Source organism: Anarhichas minor, unplaced genomic scaffold (assembly GCF_050575085.1).
Source record: "Anarhichas minor isolate MPS153535 unplaced genomic scaffold, ASM5057508v1 ptg000045l, whole genome shotgun sequence".
Lineage (NCBI taxonomy): Eukaryota > Metazoa > Chordata > Actinopteri > Perciformes > Anarhichadidae > Anarhichas > Anarhichas minor.
In genome coordinates this window covers 8,888,963-8,906,122 of record NW_027466491.1, presented here as the reverse complement: position 1 = coordinate 8,906,122, position 17,160 = coordinate 8,888,963, and the positions used below count along the sequence as shown (strand labels likewise).

At 41.3% G+C, this 17,160-nt stretch overlaps 2 protein-coding genes across 2 annotated transcripts; one reads left to right on the top strand and one right to left on the bottom strand.

Moving 5' to 3' along the window:
• The first annotated feature begins 84 nt into the window (after positions 1-84).
• On the top strand, positions 85-8,821 carry gnsa (glucosamine (N-acetyl)-6-sulfatase a). Its single transcript, XM_076111899.1, has 14 exons — positions 85-405; positions 1,443-1,502; positions 1,593-1,799; positions 2,953-3,018; positions 3,720-3,818; positions 4,090-4,257; positions 4,341-4,423; positions 4,632-4,750; positions 5,160-5,263; positions 5,385-5,486; positions 5,679-5,789; positions 5,867-5,977; positions 6,441-6,601; positions 6,770-8,821. The coding sequence occupies exons 1-14, from the start codon at positions 244-246 to the stop codon at positions 6,843-6,845; spliced, it is 1,629 nt and encodes a 542-aa protein (XP_075968014.1). The 5' UTR covers positions 85-243; the 3' UTR covers positions 6,846-8,821.
• Positions 8,822-9,651: 830 nt separating this feature from the next.
• Positions 9,652-16,154, bottom strand: LOC142971235 (adipocyte plasma membrane-associated protein). Its single transcript, XM_076111900.1, has 9 exons — positions 15,155-16,154; positions 14,288-14,377; positions 14,009-14,130; positions 13,818-13,919; positions 13,525-13,677; positions 13,336-13,451; positions 12,047-12,207; positions 11,608-11,803; positions 9,652-10,307 (listed from the first exon to the last, which is right to left on the bottom strand). Coding segments are annotated over exons 1-9 (1,152 nt in total). The 5' UTR covers positions 15,157-16,154; the 3' UTR covers positions 9,652-10,097.
• Between the last annotated feature and the right edge of the window lie 1,006 nt (positions 16,155-17,160).

The following is a 17,160-nucleotide window of genomic DNA, read 5'->3' as shown; positions in this document are numbered from 1 at the left end:
ATTTTTACTCATTAGTCATGCTGGAGGGGGCGTCACGTCTTCAAATCAGCTGATTAGGGCTTCCGTAGCCAAGAAGCACGTGACCAGGAAACAAGGAAGTGTTGTCTCAAACAGAAACAGGGCCGAGTCTGTCCTGTTTTTTCTTCCTCTCCGCAGAGGACTCAACGTTTGACGCTCTTATAAAAAGCGGAGCTGAAGTAAGAGACGGACAGCTTCAATAGAGTGGCACTTGTTTATTTTAAAATGGGTTCAAATCGCTCGTTTCCGACGATTTTATTGCATTGTCTCCTAATCTGCGTCACTTTGTGGAGCAACCTGAGCAGCGGGGTGTTCGCTAAATCAACCCGGAGACCAAACATTGTTTTGATCCTCACCGACGACCTGGACATCGCCATCGGGGGTCTGGTAAATAAATCCGATTCTGCTTTTCATGTTAATGCATGTGTTGTTTTTAGTACCAGATAGTCGTCACTTTGCAGCTCAATTGTAGTGATGTCATTACAAATATATGTGTGATTTAATTGATGTAATATTGACCGTTTTGGTTCCAGTCTTGATTAAGCCGACTGCTCACATTCCTGCTGGTTGGACACATCATTTCAACATTTCTCTGAGTCAGCAGCTTTATCACTTGCTTTAATCTGCTCTCGTGGTTTTCAGTAAACACCTTCCTTCCAAAAACAACCCTTAGTATCCGAATCCCATGGAAAAATCAGGCAATTTAGTAAAATACTGAGTCATACATCTAAAGATTTAAACTGCTGTCACTCTAATAAAATATAAAGTGTATATATACACCACACTTAAGTTCGTAAAATTATATTAATTCACTTATTTTTTCTACACTTGTAAACATTTTTTAATGAGCTGTGACGGATGATAATGAGTATTGTAAAATATATTTAAATTTATTATACATATTCATGCAAAAAATCATGTTTAAAATATTTAAAAATCAGTTTTCACAGAACCATGTTGTTGCTTATTTTAGCCTCTTATTCCTGTCTGTTTCGCATCTATTGTTTTTCATTGTGATGTTATCAGTTCCTGTTTGTACTCTTATACAAACCTTTTTACTTGCTGCCCAGCTTGACACACACACACACACACACACGTACGTTAGGTAGTGATGCGTTAGTCTTGAAGAGCTGCAGCCTCGTCACATCTTAATTTAACGACTAAGAAACAAATTCAGAGACGGTTTATTGCCAAATACGTTACACATGGAAGGGATTTTGGCTTGGTGACAAATGTAAATAGTAAAAGACATCGAATAGAAAAATATGAACATTTACAATAAAATACAAACAAATAAAAGAGTACATTAAAACAAGAATGTTATGAAAGTGTGTAAAAGGGAGCTTGTTGCTTAATTTGAGAATGTTTGAGTGCAATGGAGGCCAATAAATTACTTCTCCTCAGAATTGATCTTTTGCTTCCAGACTCCACTCACCAAGACAAAAAAACTGATTGGTGATGCAGGGATATCGTTCACAAACGCAGTAAGTATCATCATCTTGTCTCATCATGAAGTGGATGAAAGAAACACAATACAGAGACGTGTTTTTCCTCCACCGGCTTCCTCCCTCTAGTTCGTCGCCAGCCCGCTGTGCTGCCCGAGTCGAGCCAGCATCCTGACGGGGAAATACCCCCACAACCACCACGTCATCAACAACACGCTGGAGGGGAACTGCAGCAGTAAAGCCTGGCAGAAGAGCGAGGAGGCCCACACCTTCCCCGCTCTGCTGAGGACGTACGCCGGCTACCAGACCTTCTTCGCTGGGAAGTATCTGAACCAGGTAACGGACGATGGGATTGTACCGGTTTATACAAACCGAAACATGCGTCTTCTGCTTGGAACATTTCCTTCTACTCAGTATCTGAAGTGTAAAATCATTTCCTGTACACATCTGTTAATTGCACATCAAAGCAGATTGACTTCCTGTTGCTCATTAACTAATAGTTGTCAATTAGTAACCATTAAACAAACAAAAGAAGAGCTATTCTGTGCAACACCTGTAATAGAAAATTGCCTCTCAGGTGACGGTCAACAGTTAGTCACAAGATCTTCTGTCATGTGTTTTTTTTTTTTTAAGTCATGGTAAAGTCCAACTGTCGAAGTTGCATCGACCCTTCGTGATAACCAGATGGTCGAATGGGGAACCGGGACAAACTCTTCACCTAAATAGCAAACGGATGACGCTTAACCCCGTTTTCTAACTTCCTCTCCCTCCTTGTATCTCAGTGTTTCTTAACTCTTCCACTTGTGACCCTCTCGTCACAGGTCAGCACACACAGCCAGCTTTAGTCCAGACTGACGACAGAATGAAGAAAGAGTTTGTGGGGCAGATTTAAACATAAAATCCAGGAAGAAGGTGCATTTGAGGGCAGATTTAAACAGTTGGATGTTGGACAATCTGTTATCTTTCAAACAATACATGCATATCAACCAAATTAAGGTGAAAAGTCCAAATTAAACTCACGTGGCTTCTCTTTGTTCAGCCTTGGATGGTTTGGAGGGGAAAGGGGCGGGGTTATATACGGTTGGGGGGCGTGGTCTAATCAGGTGTGGTGGTGGTGCAGGTGGGGCGGAGACTCAATCAGATTGATATGCGGCGCTTAATTCATGTTTCCCTCCTGACTTTTCATAAAGCACAGACAAAGTAGTGAAATAAACAACTAAATGTGTATTTTGGATGATTTATTTCTACTAGTCTAAAAGAAGATGCGTTATGGAAACAAAACAGCCCAACATCTCACAATAGAGCAGTGCATGAACACTGTTATTGGCTGTAGTGTCTCCCTTTAATGAGCCCCGGACAGCTGTCAGAGTTTTCTACCTTTAATTTGGTTATACATCGTTTCTACCATTCATCTGTCTCTTGTTTTTTTGTGCTGCTGTAACCGTCTTGTCATTAAACTAACACACATTATCCTGTTTGTGTGTTTCAGTATGGGCACTCAGAGGCTGGTGGAGTGGAGCATGTTCCTCCAGGCTGGAGCTACTGGGTCGGACTGGTAAGACTCAAACTTTTTTTAAAAAATCTTTTAGCCACGAATTTATCATCTTTGGGTCAGAATTAAGGCCTCTTCAGCTTTTATTTAACCCTTTCTGGTATTAAAATGCTATTAATAATATTTAAAAAGCAGTATTTAACTCCCTGCATGTTCATTTACATTGTTTCATAGTATATAGTAGAACATCTCTGTGGGAAGTTCAACAGAGCGTCAAACTGAGTTCAGTCCATGCGGTCATGTGACTGGAAGCTCTCTGCAGAAGCAGTCAGACTAACAAACCGATCAAAGTAGATCTTCTTTACGCTTCTAACCGGTTTACTGGAGTCATGAAACGGAGGTCACGCCCGTAATCCAACTGCAGAGCTGATGAGTTTATCTTCACCGTTACTAAACAAACACAGATGTAAGAAGAACTCATGACCTGACTGCTTATCTCACACACACACACACACACACACACACACACACACACACACACACAGAGAGAGAGAGACACACGGTCATGCAGTTTATATGGTTTCTGCAGAGAGTTTTACTTCTTTAGTATCACCTACTTACTGCCTGTTACTCCACCAGGTCCCTCTCATGGACACCATGTCAATCTGCTACCATTGAGTTCAGAGATTCCTGGATCACGTGTCGGTCCGTGTGACCGTGATGAAAATAAAGAGTATTTCACAAACGTGTTTTGTGTTTTCCAGGAGAAGAACTCTAAATACTACAACTACACTCTGTCAGTGAACGGGAAGGCCGAGGATCATGGAGCGGACTACAGCAAAGACTACCTGACAGACGTCCTGGTGAGCAAATCAAACGCCTCACATTTTATATTACGTCCTATAACAACAGGTGGTGACTTCAGGTATCGTATGTTCAAATCTTGCAATTTTTGTCCGTTAACAATTACATTTGTGGGGGTTGGGAGTTAAAGAGTAAAGTTTAATATACATGAAATAATCGGCTTTTTAGAGCAACTTTTAATATTAGAAGTTAGTTTTTAAGCTTCTGAAGTAACGTTTCCTCTCGCTCTCGCTCTCTCTCTACCTCTCTCTACCTCTCTCTACCTCTCAGGCCAACAGGTCTCTGGACTTCCTCCAGTATAAATCCAACTACCTGCCGTTCTTCATGATGGTTTCCATTCCGGCCCCCCACTCCCCCTGGACTGCAGCCCCTCAGTACCAGAACAGCTTCAACACCACCAAGGCTCCCAGAGACCCCAACTTCAACGTCCACGGGAAGGTAAGGGGACTTCTCTTCCTTTCACTAAAAGTTGACAATCCATCGATTAAATGCATCTTTTCTTTCCTGTCATCTCGCTTCAGGACAAACACTGGTTGATCAGACAAGCTAAAACCCCGATGACCAACTCATCTGTTCATGTTCTGGACGATGCTTTCAGGAAACGGTGAGTCTTCTCTCTTCTCTCTCTCCATTTGATTCATTCTCTTCCTCATCATCACCCTCTTCCTGTCGTCTTTCCTCTCCGTTCTCTTCCCACGTTCTTAAAAGGGCAACTTCGGTATTTCACTTCATTATTTATCAGCTGTGTTTCTACTTGATTTCACTCAGTTTGGTTTCACTGCAGGCTTGTTGTTGCTCGTCTTGGCCTCTAGGTGGCAAACTCTGCTGTCAGTGGACGACCTGGTGGAGAAAATAGTGAAGAGTTTAGAGGTCAGAGCTGAACTGGACAACACGTACATCTTCTTCACCTCCGACAACGGCTACCACACAGGTGTGTAACCGCACAATGTTTTGAATGTTTTTTGCACAATGAAGCCAATTTCAGATACTTTGTATACTAATATTCGTATAGTACAGCATCAAATTGTATATTTTATATCCTTTTCTATTTAAAAAGTAACTAGTATCTGTGTCTCATAAATATAGATAAAACTACAATATTTGCCTCTGAAGTATAGCTAAAATACTGTTCAGATTGTACTTAAGGACAGTACCTGAGTATTTGTATTTAGTTACATCCCACACTGCTGGATGTTTTTGCTCCAGTTTATTAAAACCTCGTCAACAGATTAAGTTTGGGGGAAAGTTAGAAAGAAAGGATCCAGACCTTTGTAGGATTTCTTAACACTGAGATTTTATTAAATTTAAAACGTGTTTCTTTCTGCCGCCGTCTCTTCCAGGTCAGTTCTCTCTTCCTCTGGATAAACGGCAGCTCTACGAGTTTGACATCAGAGTTCCTCTCATGGTCAGAGGACCAAACATCAAGCCCAACCAGACCAGCCAGGTACACACACACACACACACACACACACACACACCTGTGCATCTGTGTTTGTTTGTGTGTAGTTCTGCCTCAGCCTGCAGCACTTGTTGAACTAAACACATTAAATTCATCTTGTTGTCAGATGCTGGTGGCGAACGTCGACCTCGGTCCGACCATCCTGGACATCGCCGGATACAACGTCAACAAGACGCAGATGGACGGCATGTCCTTCCTGCCCGTTATGGTGAGGTCACTCAATTAGATTAATATTAAACCAAAGATCTCTACAATTTCACTTCATTTAAAAGTTACAGTGTGTAACGTTTAGGGGGATCTATTGGCAGCTAGATAATAGCAGTCATCCTATTATCATCTAACCACTACACTAGTTAAGGCTCAGCGTTTCTGTTGTAACAATGTCTGCATGCGTCACCAGGAGGGGAAGATGAACAGCAGCAGCTGGAGGACAGACATCCTGGTGGAGTATGAAGGAGAAGGAAGCAACGTGTCCAACCCGGCGTGTCCTCTGCTGGGGCCGGGAGTCTCGGTACGAGATTTGACGTTTAATATTCTCTGCAGCAGGTAAAGAAGCGGCTTCATATATATTCTCTCTTCCGTCTCTAGGAGTGTTTCCCCGACTGTGTGTGCGAGGACTCGTACAACAACACATACGCCTGTGTGCGAACAGTCGCCCCCACTGCCAACCTGCAGTACTGCGAGTTCGACGATAATGAGGTTTGTTTTTCTTCCGTCAAAATATGTAACTTTTCCACATTAAAACGACTAGATTTATGTTTTACATTTTGTAGAGTTGTGTAGTAATCATCCACATTTTTAAACCTGGAGAAACTTGTTGTGGTCGTCGACAAGATGCTGTCATAAATCAAGTTTTTTTTTTTTTTTTTTTTTTTTACGATTGCTTTTTTAGATCTTTGTCGTTTTTAACTATATATTTTAACCGGATTTAGGATTTTAGTCATTGGACGTCTGGATCTTAAGATATCAGAAAAACAAGCTGAGCCAATGTTGGTGGCAGTGAAGTTAACGATGAACATACATTACATGTAGTGCATTTAAAGCCACTAGTGTGTCAATATTCCATACTTTGGCGCCACCTGGTGGTCAAATGCATCCCTGCTTTAGTGTCTTTAAGTTGTAAAGTTTGATGGTAATGTTTGGGGATATTTGCCTCCTGTAGGTGTTTGTAGAAGTCTACAACGTGACCGCTGACCCCTTCCAGCTGACCAACATCGCTAAGACCATCGACCAGGAAGTCCTGGAGAAGATGAACCACCGGCTGATGATGCTGCAGTCCTGCTCCGGACAGTCGTGTCGGACGCCCGGCGTGTACGATACGAGGTCTGGATCGTTTCACTGACAAGTAGAAAAAGAAAAATGTTATTTATTTATACATTATTAAATACGATTTTATTACCTTTTCTATAAATTCATGTTAAATCTCTTTTCTTGGACGTCCAAAGTACTTAAAAAACACAGAATATTGACTCCTCTGTCCTGTTTCCTCAGGTATAAATTTGACCCTCGACAGATGTTTCCGAACCACGGCTGGCGGCTCAGCCGACTCCGACAGAAGACGAAGTAAGACGAGCAGATGAAGGACGGAGGGAGGAAGAGGAGGGTTGTGTTTTTGTATTCGGGCCTTTCTTGCTGTTGCTGCCTTGTTTTCAGGCCTCCTGAGCCGAGTCTCTTCGTAGATGGATTGAGTAAAAAAAAAAGGGACCAGGTGGGACTGGAGGCCTCTCTGGGTGCTGGACCCACTTTTAAAGCTTCCAGATCGGGCTGCTGTTTCGTGAGTTTGTCAGTAGACGTGCAGGGAAATTATTCAGGATGGATTCACACTCGCAAAGCCATTCGTTCCTGTTTTCCTGTGAGCGTTGTTGTGTCTGATCGGTCAATTTAAAATCCTGCAAACAAGTGTTTCTCTCTCTGTTCAGAACTTCATATCAATGGTCCACCCAGTGGCCACTTCATGGAAGGTTCTTCATGTTTTAGTCTAAATGTTATTCAGCGTGCCTGGTGGACTTTTGTTTTCTGCATTCAGATGGTCCTCGAGAATTTCAATCTTAATCAAAGAGAAACACTTACTGCGTCACATGGACAGTTTCTACAGATTTATATTATCAATCAGGTAGTATTTCTTCAAATCATCATTAAGAGAAAATATCAAATATCATTTTTCCATCACAAGTTACCAATTATGCACAAAGTGAAAAGCCTAAAAAAAATTGTAAAAGTTCGTAAATTTACAAAAAATGCTTTTCAAAACACGACAATTTGCTCGTTTTTCTTCAATTGGCAGCAATTTTCTGGAGCATTTTTACTAAATAAATCAAAATTAGGAATGAATTACTTTAATTAAAGGTCGTGATGTCCTGCTTCTGATGCGGGTAATAAATAAATATCGACTAGAGCGATCACAAATGTAAAATGCACATATTTGTAGAGTGATAAAGAACTAAACACGACGACTTTAAAAAAGGAAAACTTGACGACAATTTGGTTAAAGAGTTTCAGATTAGAAAGAGGAAAACTTTAATCTAGCAGCAAAAAGTATTTTTGTAAAAAGCAACTAAAATCTCCATTTAAGTTCAATCAATAAATCAGATTTAATGGCTCGTGTGACATTTTAAAAGTCTCCTACTTTGTTTCCAGCGTCAGACAAACATTTCCATTATTTCAGTGATTTATCTTCGTGTGTTAAAGCACCGTTTTCTTTCTCAAAATGCAAATGAATCGTTTCTGAAGCATTTGTTGGGTACAGAGATTAACTTCCTAATGAAGCAGGAGGAAGCAGTCATTTTAGAAAAATAGAATATTTTTCCAAAAAGTCCTTTTTCACGTAATCGGGGTTTCAGTCGGCAGTTTTAGATCAGTTCTGTTCTAGTTTCTACTAAGAATTCTTATTTTGCTTTATGAGTTGGATGTGAGAACTTTAAGGCCAAATAAAAATAAAAAAATCTATATTTGATGTATTTTTAAATGTGACCTCCTTGAAGGGAAACCACTTGTTTTCTTTGGATCATGTTTATTTTTGCCATAAACAACATTTATACAGTTTCTTCAACCCTTCTGTCGCTGGTATTTCTCATTTCAAAAGGTCAATATATACAAGATTATTATTATTTTGTGGAGATACATTCATTTTTAATCTCAGATTATTAACATCCAACCAAAGATCTGATGACTGAAGTATTAAACGACGGTCTCGTCTCATCTGCCCGACGTTTGTTGTAAAAAGCTGAATCTGTATTTTTGATTGTGAATTATTTTCTCACTGACGAGCAAAGCAGACAAACTAATGAATCGATGGTTTAATGGTTATAGTATTAATATATTCATACGGCTCCTCTCCTCCTCTGCTCTGATTCACGACTGAACTGAATTAATGTGACACCGAGATTTCCTCTCGTTTCACTTCACTGATGCACTTTTCAATCTGTCACGACTGTTTCATTTTGGAACTCTTAGTTTTATTAAATTGTTTTCTAGAATAGTTTTCTGTGATTATGTATTTTTGTGTTTTTTGTCCAAATAAAGAGATTCTCGAAAATAACAGAAGCTGTCCCTCATTTTCTAAGTTTGTTTTGTTGTTGTCCCATTACACCTTCGTTATCTTCTTACCTTTATATCTCACCTGTTGGGGACAAGTGTTTGTCATTTTGTACGCACCTGTTTTCATACAAACTCTTCTCTGCTTTAGGAAACAACAAAGCATCTCCCGATGAAATCAAATGCACAGTTTAAGTTCAGTTTTGGCACAAAAACTAAAAAAGAAAAAGTCACATCAGACGTAAAAAGTCAGAAAATAGTTAAAATACCTTCAGAGTCCAACGAGAGATCTTCAAATGTCAGAAAGATATAATAAGAGTCTCACTTATTTCTCATATAAAATATTTATTTTAAAATCTAACAGTCAAATATGGTATTAATAGAACACAACCACACCATTGTTTTTCCAGACAGTTTGAAATTAGTTTCTAAGTTTAATTTTAAAATCCTCAGAGAATTCAGGCCGAGTCTCTGCGTCAAACGAGTCAATTTAATCTCCTGTTTCTCTTACAAATGATTCAGTCGCTGCCCATCTTTCGGCGCAGGCTGAAAACTCACCTCTTCAAGAAGGCCTACCCTTCCGCTTAGCACTTACCTAGCATCTACTGTATTCATACTAGCTTATTGCACTTATTGTTTTTATATTAGCTTGTGGCACTTATTGCATTCCTTTGTTTCTGCACTGTACGTTGGCTCTGGTTTATGCTCTTAGATGCTTGTTTGAGGTAGGGACATGCACTTATTACTTCTGGTGACTAGTTCTCTCGAAAACCGATGTTGAATACACTTATTGTAAGTCGCTTTGGATAAAAGCGTCTGCTAAATGACTGTAATGTAATGTAATGTAATGTAATCTGAACTATTAAAAGACTAGACGGTGAAAAATGCTGAATAACATTTAAAGTGTCTCTATTGAAGTTTAATTCCAGTACGAGAGAAAGTGATGACTCAGTGTTTCTTCTGCAGACGTCCAGTGCAAAGATGAACTTCTTTAACTTTCCTAATTTCTACCATTTAGGTTTATAAGTTAAGGTTTTAACACTTCTGTGACACTTTTTAGTTTGAGCAGATGGAAGTTTGTTCAGGTTGTTTTTAACTTTTCAGAGATGATCACAGTTCTTTCTGTTCACCTCTCAGGCCATCAGTGGGTGACAGAGTCCAAACCTGAAACCACAATATCCGGGTTTGCATCCACTCGTCGCTCCAGAAGTCGACGCCTAAAACCTTAAAAAAAGTAAAATCCAGAAGCAGCACAAGCTGTCCTCGTAGCTGCTGAGCCACGTCCTCAGCTGTCCCATCCCTCCAGGACGGGCAGGAACGGCAGGTCGGTGCTGCCCAGGTACGTCCTCCCCCGGTGCTGGAAGACGTCGCTGACGGCCCACGTCAGCCGGCCTTCGGGGTCGTGCAGCGTTCCCACGATCTCGCCGTCCGAGCCCAGCTCCAGGACCAGAGCGTAGCGCGGCAGCAGGAGGTCGTACCAGCTCAGAGGGATCACCTGCAAACACAAACGCCTTCGGTTTAATATCAACAAGGTGACGAACATCTGAAGCCTGTCATTGTTCGAGCAAAAACGCCAAATATTTGATGGTTCCAGCTTCTCAAATGTGTGAATTTACTGCTTTTCTTCTTAGTGATTAAAGATCTGAATACTTCTTCCACATCACAACACTGTTGTGGTTCTTTACATTTTACTCGTCCAGGAAGTAAATCTCCTTAAAACTAATTAGTAGTCCGGTCACATCTTTGAATAAAAACAAAGTTTTTCAGTTTATCTGAGCTGAATAGTCAGTTTGACCTCAGCTGGCATTTCCCACAGTTCACTGGGAGTTCAGACCTGTTCCTTCCAAGTGTGTGTGTGTGTGTGTGTGTGTGTGTGTGTGTGTATAAAGGGGTCCTGCCCCTGTCCTGTCACATTTCACACCATCTAGTCTCTGCAGCTGTGAACAGAACCTGTTGTTGCCTCCTGACTGACGGACGAGCTAATTGTGAATCACACAGCGCTCCAAATGCATCATGGGAAAGTAGATTTGGTTATAACTGCTCTTCTGCGACTGCACAGCCGTTAAAATGAAGTTCAGGATGAGAAACGTTCTCTAAGAGTTCCATCTTTGTTTGCCATCTGAACTCTGATTTGCAATAATCTAATTTTCTTGAAGTTAATTCTTACTACTCTGGGTTGCACTCGACGACCCGAAAAGAAGGATCCCATTCTGTGCTTGACTGAAGTCATGTGGTTTTAAAGAAAGTCGACTTTAAGTGGCTAAAGACACGACTTCAGGATGTGTGTGTGTCCCTCTTGTTCTCCAGCTGGAGCAGTTCCAGTTCAGAGCGGGACGATTGATCTTCTAGAAGCTTCCTGCAGCCCATCGCTGGCTGACTCCAGACTCACATCTAATGTTTTCAGAAACATATCAAAGTGAACTGTTCAGCTGTAAAGAGAGAACGTTTGTTAACCCGACTGTTGAAATCAGTCGAGCCAAAATTAGAACAAGCTCCGCCCCCCGGCTGCTGCACAGAGCGCCGTTCGCCTGTTTATTCAAAGTTAATCAATATTTAACGTGTTGCATGTCCGAAGTCAAACTCGTCAACAAAACACCTGCTGAGTGTGAAGTAGTTTGGATGAACGGCTCTCCAGATTAGCGACGGACACACACTCACACACACACACACATTCTCTCTCTCTCTCACTCTCTTTCACACACACACATTCTCTCTCTCTCACTCTCTCTCACACACACACACACTCTCTCACTCTCTCTCACACACACAGTTATGTAACAATAAACCACACTGGCCTTGCTCAGGAGGCGTTTGACGGGCGGGTACGGGGCGATCAGGTCCAGGAAAGGAGGCGTGACCTTCCGGAACCGGGGCGTCGTTATGCCAACCAGGAATGTTCCGTGGTCGCTACGGCGGACGTTGTCGGGGTAACCGATCATGTTGTCCAGGACGACCTCTTTGGTGCCGGCCTTCGGTCCCTTCAGCCAAAATCTGAGAGAGGACAGAGACAGCTGAGGTGTGTATGTGTGTGTGTGTGAGAGAGAGTGTGTGTGAGAGAGTGTGTGTGTCGGTGTGTGTGTGCGCGTGTGAGAGAGAGTGTGTAGGTGTGTGTGTGTGTATGCGTGTGTGAGAGAGAGTGTGAGTGTGAGTGTATGTGTGTGTGTGTGTGTGAGTGTGTGTAGGTGGAGGTAGGTGTGTGTGTGTGTAGGTGTGTGTGCTTGTGTGTGTGTGTACCTCAGCATGCGTCCGATGCTCGTCTCTGCCAGCAACAGGAAGTGTTCGTCTGGAGACAGGGCGATGCCGTTGGGCATGTAGAGAGAGTCCAGCAGCACCTTCACACTTCCTGTCTCTGGATCGAAGGAGAGAAGACGGCCGAGGCTGTTCAGCTCGATCACCTGGAACAACAAACCGTTCAGCTTAGATCACATTTGGCTCACTTTTAGTACAGCCTAACTTGTCATAGTTCTGAGAAGTCTAAGTGTATTTCAGGTGCAATGAAATAAAATAAAAGTTATGAAGACAGAAAACATTTCCAAAGAAAAAAACGAGAAATTATATTTCCTGTTGCATAAAATCACTAAAGTTAAGTTTAGCTAACGTTAGCTTAGCTTAGCCTACTTTGAATAGCTTCACCTTAAAGGTGCAGTGTGTAGGATTTAGTGGCCTCTAGTGGTGAGGTTGTAGATTGCAACCAACTGAAACTTCTCCCGTGTGCCAAACGTGTCGGAGAACTACGGTGGCCGAAGCGGTAACGAGAAAAAGCAAATGTCCCTCTCTAGAGCGAGCGTTTGGTTTGGCCTTTCTGGGCTTCTGTAGAAACATGGCGGTGCGACATCGTGGACTCACTATGTAGACACGAAGAGCTCATTCTGAGCTGACGACAATGCAATGATTCTTAGTTTCAGGTGATTACACATTAATGAAAACATTATTAATATTATATTACATTTCTGCCAATAGAACACTGGACCATTAAATATAATGTCATATAATTTCCATACATTTGCAGCATTAGTTATTTAACCACACATAATTATTGTGTTTCTATATCCTGCTCTTATTTCCAACGTTTCTGGTCCACGTCTTGAAAACAGAGTGATTTAATATTAAAATTGATGACTTGTTTTTCCATCCCTCCATGACCTCTCTCAGCCGGCCACCATTCGAATAAATTAAAACATTCATAACACATTAATGTGTTCATTAATCATTGATTTAATGGTTATTCTGTGGGGGTTTTGGGTCAAAGGGACGCAGGTTCTGTCTTGATAAATGAAACCAGATTTCTTCTTCTACATAATCAGATCGTCTCTCCTCAGCAGCACTCAGCCGTTTGCTGAACTGAATGAACTCCGATTAATATTCTTATTAGTATTCTCTTCTTCTGCCAAACCGGCCGGATGGACGGGCAAAAGAGGACAAGTGTCCTCGTGGGTCATTTGGAGGGCTGCGGTTGCTGAGCAGCGCTGGAAAAAAAAAACTGAATGGATGCTGCTTTCTTTTTTGTTTTTTGTTCATCTCACCTCCAGCTTGACGTGTCTGCGTCCCCATCGGCTGGACGAGTCGGTGAAATAAATGAGCCCAGTTTGGGAGGAAATCTCCAGCCCGTTCAGGAAGGCAAAGGGAACGCCGTCAGCTCCTGAGGCACAAAGAAACAAAGTGATTTATTTCTAACATTACAGTTTTTTAGCATGCACGCCATCACACTGTACCTTGTGAATTAGAAAGGAGCAGAGTCTTTTCTCCAGTTTTGGGGTCGACGCTGTGCAGCCCAAAGTACGAGTCGGCGACTATCAGCTGACCGCGGCGATCCAGACGAACACCGTGAGGACGACCGCACACGGGCTCGTAATCCGTGCTGCTGCCTGAAAAACACACACGTGTGTGAATACGTACACTTCTCTATACGTTTCCTGAAAGACTGAATGTTGCCGGTTTTATTTGCTCATCTGATGCTGATGCAGAGATTTAAAACAGATAACTTTTTTAAAAATAAAACACAGACCACATTCTGGTAGATCCTGTCCCATCTGTGTGATGAGGGTGAGACTGTCATCAGGACTGATCCTCCACAACTTGCCGTCCACCGTCCCTGTGAACACGTTACCTGAAACACAACACGAGCTGATGGTTCAGGGGTCAAATCCCATCCGGCCCTCGACGAGATAATCTACAAAGTTCAAAAGACACGCTCACCCTCCTCATCCGCAGTGAAGGATTCTGGTCCGCGTAGTTGCCCGGTGAACAGCCTGCGGCCGTTCTGCAGCCGGGTGTTGACAGCCAGCGGCCCCTCGAGGGCCGGAGGGGGCCCCTTCAGTCTGGAGGAACGGATTTGGATTTAACTGATAGCGACAACTGCAGTAAAACGACGCAGCGGTGTGTTTATTAATGTGGTTAATATAAGAGCATATTAGAGCAGTTAAACTCATGTTGATATGTGTGTGTGTGTGTGTGTGTGTGCGTGCGTGTTCTTACACATGTGGTTTGGGGTCTATAGGAGACGGCAGCAGATAAACGCCAACAACCACAGCGAGCAGAGCCGCTAATAACGATCTCTTACCCAACCTGACAGAGAGCAGAAATAAAAAACTGTGTTATTTATATATTATACTTTAGATACTTTAGACAAAAATAAAATAAAAAGTACATTTGAGATCATTTAAACTCAAATGAATAGACCCTTTAAAGCCTAAACTTTGCAGAATAAAGCAAAGATGACATTGACCCTTAGTTTCTTAATTCATGCATATTCACACTCTAGTATTTAAATATAAAACGGGGAATCAAAGCTGCAAAATTAAAGGATTCTACTGTGTGTGCAGTTCACAGTCTGCCGTTAATAAGTCAACAGTGTTGTGTCACACATGGTGAGGTGAACTTTGACATGAAGGAGATGTTCCACACAGGATCTATAAGATGCAACGCTGCATGCTGGTGACACTAAGGTGAAGGGTCTGAATCAAACTACACGTCAATGTTCATCAAGTAAGTAAATAAGATTGTAGAGTTTATTCAGAGATTGGTTCTTTGTTGCTCCTATTTGGACTGGGAGTGAAGAACATGAGACATTCTTCTCAGGAAATAACAGAAATCCCAAAACGCACCGATTGAGCAACTTCTGCACCAGTTTGCATGAACTCTTCTTTCTTACTATTACTTCTTGACAAATGCATTTCACAATACATTCACAAATCCTGAGGCAGGAATCTGTTTTGGTCTAATAAACCCACAGCTGCGTGCTCTGTTCTGAGAGTAACGCCTGAACCGGTGGTTTAGTTGTTTAGATAAATAATAATAAGAAGTCTCATATTTTGTTTAAAATGATTGAAGTGACAAACTTACATAGTTGAGTTTTGCAGTCTGCGTCTCTTCTTCCTGCTGCAGCACACGGCTGAATGAGCGAGAGTCCGAGAACACTGAAGTACACCGGAGTATACACGGGAGCATCCGGTGTAGGCCTTCAGAATAAAAGCACTGACGCACACGTTTCCGGTCCATACTTTATCAAAGGCTGACCTTTCTGACCTTTACGTCCAGTGTACTCAGTTTTAAATGTTAGCGTTATAAAACAATGTGGGAAACTCACTTTCATGGATATTTTTACTTTAGTGGTGCATATTCACATTATTGGGGCTTTAAGGGAAGTTTTGTTTTGTCAGACTCTTTTATGTCCTCAAAAATTGGTACGTTTATTTCCCTCATAACCTCTTCTGAAAATGTGAAAGAATGCAAAACAAAGACGAGACAGTGTGAGCTTTTATTTTGAAGGCAGCGTTGGCAGGCTCCCTCGTGTAGCTTTACACAAGACAGTTTAGTGTTTGTGTGTGAGACAGCAGAGGGGGGGGGGGTCTGGAGGTTATGTGAGTCAGGGTCAAACAGAAGTCAAGAGGAGGTCTGCCAAATACTGTCAACTAGACTTTTTATCACGTTTACGGTCTTTATGCAACAAAATCTGATTTATTTTTAAATACCGGCATTTGTACAGTTTGTGTGTAGATCCAGTAAATATTTTAGATGTGAATTCAATAAAAACATTGGTTGATTTTGGAAATACAGGGCTGTGACCAACGATTATTTCTATTATCCATTAATCTGATGATTGTTTTCTGGTGTTTAAAATTCAAGAAAATGGAAAAACGTCCATCTTAAAGTTTATGTCTTCAAATATTTTTTTCTTGTTTTAAACATAAAAACAGTTTTAAACATAAAGTTTTAAACATAAAAATATTAGTTTAAAATTTTACAAAATAAAGAAAAGTAGCAAATTCTCATACAAGACGCTAAATTAAACTGATTTTTTGGCATTTTTGCTCAAAAATGATCTTTTTAAGCCGAGTAATCATCAAAATAGTTGCCGATTCATTTTCTTTCCACTGAATTTAAAAGACAAATCTTTCAGCTATTGTTAAGCATATTAAAATAATCCCATTTACAAGATCTTAATTCAACTACAACAACAAGAAGAGAATAAAACACTCGTTTTGTTTTGATTCCACCTTTAATAGAGGCCGCCCGCCTTGTGTGAAGGAAAGGCCACATTTGGTAACGATTCAGAGAGAAAACCACAAGACACCAACAGAAATAAAACCTGCCTCCAGCTAACTGTTGAGAACTGAAACACGTGAGGGAACTTTGAAAAGGCACCGCTGAGGTCCGAGCTCTCAGACCCGAGCTTTTCAACTAGATCCTGCACTAAAATATGGCTTCCATTGACTTTACTCTACGGCGGACAGATTGGTGAATTAATAAAAGAGGATTCTTCGTCATGAATCACAGACGATCAATTCGGATTTTGCAGCTCAGGTCTGAAATTTAACTTTGTGTTTCTGAACTCAGACGCTCGAAGAACTCATGTGAATATAAACCTGATCTCTTCTCTGTATAGTTAACACAAATCAGCATAATTGGAACACAAAATGGTGTCTTAAATGGCAGAAGAGCTAAACACAGATCTTTGGCATTTAACGTTACAGTTTCTGGATATTCAAACACAGATCGCACAAAACAGAAGATCTTAAGAGCCCGAAAGCTGCTCGTAGAATCGAAGCCACAAAGGTCCCTTCAGTGACTGTTCTGGAGCTTTTTGTCCTTAAAAGTGACCAGATGAAGATCATGTAATATGGTCAAAAGCTCCAGACGTAACTCCTGCAATTTAGTGGCTGCAGAGGAATTAATAAATACATAAATCCCGCTGTCCTTTTCGACCACATAATGCTGCTGGATATGATTTGGTAAATATTTAAAGGTGCATGAAAATAGTTTTGTTTAAGGATAATCAAATCAAGTTTTGGGGCACCCTTAAGACTCCGTAAAATCAGACGCAAGTAAAAATAAATATTGTTATCTAT